This window comes from Hipposideros armiger, unplaced genomic scaffold (assembly GCF_001890085.2).
Source record: "Hipposideros armiger isolate ML-2016 unplaced genomic scaffold, ASM189008v1 scaffold_1154, whole genome shotgun sequence".
NCBI classification, from domain to species: Eukaryota; Metazoa; Chordata; class Mammalia; order Chiroptera; family Hipposideridae; genus Hipposideros; species Hipposideros armiger.
Window position 1 is genome coordinate 143,179 of NW_017732504.1, and position 6,762 is coordinate 149,940.

General features: G+C 35.1%; 1 protein-coding gene across 8 annotated transcripts in view; it reads right to left on the minus strand.

Moving 5' to 3' along the window:
* Positions 1-394: 394 nt before the first annotated feature.
* The window catches only part of ZNF570 (zinc finger protein 570), a 24,736-nt gene continuing 18,368 nt past the window's right edge, over positions 395-6,762 (minus strand). For all 8 annotated transcript variants that reach the window (XM_019632603.1, XM_019632601.1, XM_019632605.1 and 5 more), the window contains one exon: positions 395-3,882. In XM_019632603.1, coding sequence (XP_019488148.1) covers positions 2,738-3,882 — 1,145 coding nt within the window. In that variant the 3' untranslated portion in view covers positions 395-2,737. The remainder of the gene's footprint in view (positions 3,883-6,762) is intronic.

The window sequence follows — 6,762 nt, forward strand, 5'->3', positions numbered from 1 at the left end:
CACACACACACACAAAATGGTGACTATGTAAAGTGATAAACATGTTAATTAGCTTAATTGTGGTAATCATTTCACAATGTATAAATAAATCATGTTGTAAACCTTAAATTTTAATGTTAATCATATCCAATTTTAATTTGTTAATCACACCTCAGTGAAGATGGGGGGGGAAGAGTGATGGGGGAAACATGTAATAAGTAGGCTATAAAATGCTCAGTGTAAAAAAATAGTAACTGTCAAAATTCTGTCACATGGAAAAATAGTCATCAAATTCAGTGATTGCATCTGGAAGTCAATTATATGTGAGCTTCTTTCTGAAGAAAATGGTGATTTGGATGGGAACACCAATTGCACTCTTGAGGTATAGTAAGTAAATAACTGACAAAAGCAAACATCATTTAAATGTTTTATTATGAAATAGTTTAAATATACAGAAAGATAAGAGAATAAAAACTTACCTATAAACCCATGACCAGCTCTATTGAATTATAAGAATTGGCCATATTTGCTTATATTTTAAAGAAATAAATTATTTGCATCATTTCCTCAATCTCATTATTCTCCCTCCCCAGAGGTCACCACTGTTCTGAATTTGATTAATTTCTGAGTGTTATTACACTATTTCTTTAGTATTTAGCAATGAAAAATATAAATGTTGATCTGCATGTTCTCAAATGTTATAAATAAGTGGTACCATATACAAAATACTCTAGTTCAATTTCATTGTTATTGAGATTTGTCCTTGTTGATAGAAGTATCTTTAGTTCATTCATTTTAACTTGGGTTCTAACTTATATTCACCCTAATGGTTACTTTGATTGCTTTCAATTTTCATTCTCACTACTGAAGTGGACTTTCATCTACCTGAACACATGAGGAGACTCTGTAGAGGTTTAAGTGTGGATTTGCTGGGTCAAAGAGTATCCACATATTCATCTTTCCTAGCTATTGCCTAATTATCCTAAACACAACTACTTCCAAATAACATTGTTTGAACATCTCTATTACTGTACATCTATGCAATCATTGGCAATATAATACTTTTTGTCAATGTGATGATCATGGAATAGTTCATCATAGTTTTATTTGCATTTCCTTTACTACTAGTGATGTATATAGTCAATTATTCTAATATCCCTGAATCCATCCTTTCTTTACTAGTATGAACCATCTTCATCATATGCAAAGTTTCTACAAATAGATCAGATTCAAGAATATTCTTGCCATTCTTAAAAATTTACACTTCATAGATCAATTTCAGAAAAAGTGAAAATAAAGGGCAAAAAGGCCCATTCAGGAATTTTGGTTAGCATTGCAGTGAATTTGTGAGTTAGGAATAACTGGTAACTTTATCTCAAGTCTCTTCGGTCTAGACTACATAATACTCAACTTACTTCATTACTCTTCAGAAGTTTTCTGGGTCTGAAAAATCTATGTTTATATTTAAGTATTAACACTCCCAGCATCTGGAATTTTAACTCCACAAGTACATAGTCTTTGGATTGATCATTGTCTCCTCATGCCTACAACAGTGATAGTGTCTGGCAAATTGTAGCTACTCAATATTCACCAAATCAATGAAAGCACATATATATCTGTAGTTTTCTTCCCTAAGTCCCCCTTTGATTTCAATTTCATAATCACTGACTTAAAAAAATGATAAACATTACAATTTTTCTACAGCATGGAACAACTTAAATGCTTTTGAAATTGCCTAGATTCACCATAAAACTACCTGGGCCTTGTCCCTTTTTATGGGACAGTTTGAATTTCTGTTTATTAGGGGTTTTATTTGGGATTTTTTCTTGGAGTTAATTGTGATACTCTCTTTTCTTTTATCTAAATGTAAACTGTATTCTCAGTGAATCCTCATTTTAATTGGTTTATCCTATTCATTCTCTCTGGAAACTTCCTAAAACTGGTTATAAGTGTTATATTTCTACTACTTGTGTCTATATTGATTACTAATCTAGAGTACAAAGACTCCACTTATGTTCTAAAATTTTTAGGTTTCCCAATTCTGACCTGTTGCTTCTAAGGGATGTTATACTTTGTCCACTTAGGAATCTTGTTTTAGCTGTGAGGAGTGAGTTAATATATGTTGAGTATGTAGAACAATGCCTGGTGCATAGTAGGCACTCAATACAGGTTAGCTATCATTTATGGAATATGTGCTATATTTGATGTACTATATAAAGTTTACATGCAAGTTTCTTACTTAATATGCACCAATCTACAACAGGTACTATTTCCTTTAATACATTTCTAAAATACACTGTCTTTTATTATCCCTATTTTAAGAATTAAAGAAAACCCTGAGGTTGAGATAAGTCAAGCAAATTACTCAGTCACACAATCCCATAGTAGGGGTAGAGCTATGATTTTCTAGAATCTAAGGTGCTTACTGTCCACAGAGGGAGACTGGAATAAAATAAGGCTAACATGTATATAAGAACCACATAATAAAGCACCTCATAGACAATTTTAAAGACTAGATGTTAGCTTAAGAATAGCAAGCCAAAAAAGTTATAACGGGAGGCAGTGATGTGTGTATTTTTACACTTCACAAAGATCAGTGTGGGAGCATGGTGGGAAGTGAATTGAAGAAAACCAAAAGTTGATAGAGGAAGATCTGTTAGAAAACTATAATAGTGATTCAGGTGAGATGGATCTTAGACTAGGGTGATATTAAAGATGGAGAAAAGAGAATAAATTCCAGAAATATTTATGGTAGCGTCTACAGAACTTGGTGATTGACTGGATTAGGTGGTGAGAGTAACTCCCCAAGATGGATTCTCTGATGATGAGCAAGATGTGCATGCTGCCTGAAGGTTTTCTTGCATTCCTTACATTCATAGGGTCTCTCTCCGGTATGAATTCTCTGATGTTGGGCAAGGGATCCACAGTAACTAAAAGCCTTTCCACAAACATTACATTCGTAAGGTTTCTCTCCAGTATGAACTCGCTTATGTAATTTCAGGTTTCCAGACCGAGCGAAACTCTTGCCACAATTTGAGCACTTGTAAGGTTTTTCTCCAGTATGAATTCTCTGATGTTGAGCAAGGTGTGAATTCTGGCTGAAGGCCTTCCCACATTCCTTACATTCATAGGGTCTCTCTCCAGTATGAATTCTCTGATGTTGAACAAGGTGTGTGCTCTGACTAAAGGCCTTCCCGCATTCCCTACATTCATACGGCTTTTCTCCAGTATGAACTCTTTGATGTTGAGCAAGGTAGGCAAACTGGCTAAAGGCTTTCTTACACACCTTACATTCATAAGGTTTTTCTCCAGTATGAACTCTCAGATGTTGAACTAGGTGTGCATTCTGACTAAATGCTTTCCTACATTCCTTACATTTATAGGGTTTCTCCCCAGTATGAATTCTCTGATGTTGAACAAGATTTGATCTCTGGCTGAAGGCTTTCCCACATTCCACACACTTATAGGGTTTCTCTCCAGTATGAATTCTTTGATGAAGAATAAGGGATGAGCTCTGGCTGAAAACTTTTTCACAGTCATTGCATTTCAAAAGTTTCTTCTCTGTATAGGTACTCTTGGGCTTAATGGCCAATAAATATTTTTTAAAGCTTTTCTTATGTGTGTCATGTTTATGTACTTTTGCCTCTTTTGGAATTATCTGTTGTGTGTGAAGCAGTTTCAAATGGAAACTTCCCCAAGACTTGTTATATTCTTGTCCCCTTTCATCAACAAGGGTTTCTTCATGATTGATTGTCTCTTCCTTGAAACATTTCCATTCTTCTCTCAAACTAGAGGACTCAAGGCCACAGCTTTTAAGTTTTTCTGTTATCTTCTGAGTTGATTGTGCTTCATAAATGCCCTGCTTTGGGGTTAATTCTTCACTCTCACACATGGATTCCCAGCCTGGAAAAAAAATAAAGTCTCTTCTATTATGTATAAGAAGGTACATTTATGAAAGTACACACATAAAGTGAAAAATGTGAACTTAACAGCAAATAAAACCCACAAGAACACTAGCTCTCATAGTTCTGAAGTGTGTAAGAACAGAGCTAAAAATAGGTCATACAGAAACGTCAGAAGGAATGATTAGAAATATAAGAAAATCAGTAAGGTAAATCTCAGGTCAAGAAGAAATTATAGAATAAAAACCCAGGAAAGTGGGGATAGAGGAAACATACCTCAACATAAAGATCATATATGATAAACCCACAGCTAACGTCATACTCAACAGTGAAAAGCTGAAAGTTTTTTCTTTAAGATCAGGAACAAGACAAGGATTTCCACTTTCACCACTTTTATTCAACATAGTATTAGAAGTTTTAGACACAGCAGTCAGACTAAACAATAAAAATAAAAGGTATCCAAATTGTAAAGAAAAAAGTAAAACTGTCATTATTTGCAGATGACATGATACTATATAGAGAGAACCCTAAAGATTCCACCAAAAAACTATTAGAACTTATAAAGGAGTTCAGTAAAGTAGGATACAAAATTAATATTCAAAACTCAGTTGTATTTTTATACACCACTAATGAATTATCAGAAAGAGAAATTAAGAAAACAATCCCATTTACAATTGCATAAAAAAAATACCTAGGAATAAATTTAAAGAAGGAGGTAAAAGACCTATACTCAGAAAAGTATAAGAAATTGAAGAAGAAAATGAAAAAAGATACAAATAAAGGATATACCATGCTCATGGACAGGAAAAATTAACATTGTTAAAATATCCATACTACCCCAAATAATCTATAGATTCAATGCAATCCCTATCAATATACCATAGCATTTTTCACAGAACTAGAATAATCTTAAAATTTACAGAACCACAAAAGACCCCAACTAGCCAAAGAAATATTGAAACGGAGGACAAAGTTGGAGGCATCACGGTATCTGATATTAAACTATACTTACTACAAGGCGATAGTAATCAAAACAGCATAGTATTAGCATAAAAACAGAAACATAGACAAATGAAGCAGAATAGAAGCCAGATCTATTGACCTATAACATGTCTTTATGATCAATTGACCTATGACAAAGAAGGCAAGAATATACAATGGGGTAAAGAGAGGCTTTTAATGAATCGTGTTGGGAAAACTGGATTGATATATGCAAAAAAATAAATCAAGACCACCTTCTTACACCATATCCAAAAATAAACTCAGAATGGATTAAAAACTTATTAACTATACGACCTGAAATCATAAAACTCCTAGTAGAAAACATAGGCAGTAAACTCTTTGATACTGCTTTTAGCAATATTTTTTTGTATATGACTCTCCTCAGGCAAGGGAAACATAAGAAAAATAAACAAATAGGAAATCAAACAAAAATATTTTGCACAGTGAAGGAAACAAAAACAAAAAGACAACCTACTGAATGGAAAAAGATATTCACCAATGATACGTCTTATAAAGGGTTAATATCCAAAATATATAAGGAACTCATACAACTAACTCACCCCAAAACAAACAATCCAATTTAAAAATAGGCAGAGGACCTAAATAGCCATTTCTCCAAAAAGGACACACAGATGGCCAATAGGCATATGAAAAGATTCTCAATATTACTGATTATCAGGGAAATGTAAATTAAAACTACCATTAGATAGCACCTTACACCTGTCAAAACAGCTATCATCAAAAATATCAACAAACAACAAGTATTGGCAAGGATGTGGAGAAAAGGAAACCCTCATGCACTGTTGATGGGATTGTAAATTGGTGCAGCTGCTATGAAAAACAGTAGAGAGGTTCCTGTAAAAATTAAAAATAGAACTACCATATCACCCAGCAATTCTGTTTCTGGGTATCTATCCAAAGAAATCCAAAACTCTAATTCAAAAAGATATATATATACAACCCTATGTTCATTGCAGCATTATTTACAACAGCCAACAAGCAATCTAAGTGTACATCAATAGATGAATGAATAAAGAAGATGCGACACAGGGCCGGCTGAGTGGCTCGTTGGTTAAGAGTTGCCTTGGGGGCCGGCCGAGTGGCACATTGGTTAAGAGCTGGCTTGGAACGCCAGAGGACCCCGGTTCGGATCCCACATATAAGAGCCAGTGACACTGCCCTCTACAGCTAAGATGCTGAACAACAGCTCGGCCTGGAGCTGGGCTGCCGTGAGTAGCCAGCGACAGTGAAGGCTGCAGCCCCTGCTGCAGTGGGGGATCGTCCAATGGCTGGCAACCGACTGCCTCAGCCGGGAAAAGTGCAATGATCATGATACCAACATGGGCCAGTGAAGCAGTGTCCTCCACAGCTAGACTGAAGAACAAAAGGACAGCAACTTGTCTGTTTCCCTTCCCTGATTCCCCAACTGTTCCCTCCCCCAACTCCCCAATAAAATCTTTAAAAAAGTTATGCGTATGTTCTGATTTGTAAAACACCACATATGAATCATTACATAAATAAAAGGCACATAATAGAATGTAGACCCCATGGGGAAATTACTGTACTACTTATATTTCTTTATTTTCTGAAATAAGGATACATTATTCTGCAATTTTAGAATCATTTTTTAAAAAGCAATAGAAGCATAAATAAAATAACTAACCTTAGAAGATAACTTTAACATTGGCATCAACAATTAAGAGGAAAAATACCTTAGAAATAAACTTTGTAAGAAATGAGCAGGGCCAGCCGAGCGGCACGTTGGTTAAGAACTGGCTTGGGATACCAGAGGGCCCTGGTTCGGATCCCACATATGAGGGCCAGTGACACTGCCCTCTACAGCTAAGATGCTGAACAACAGCTCAACCTGAAGCTGGGC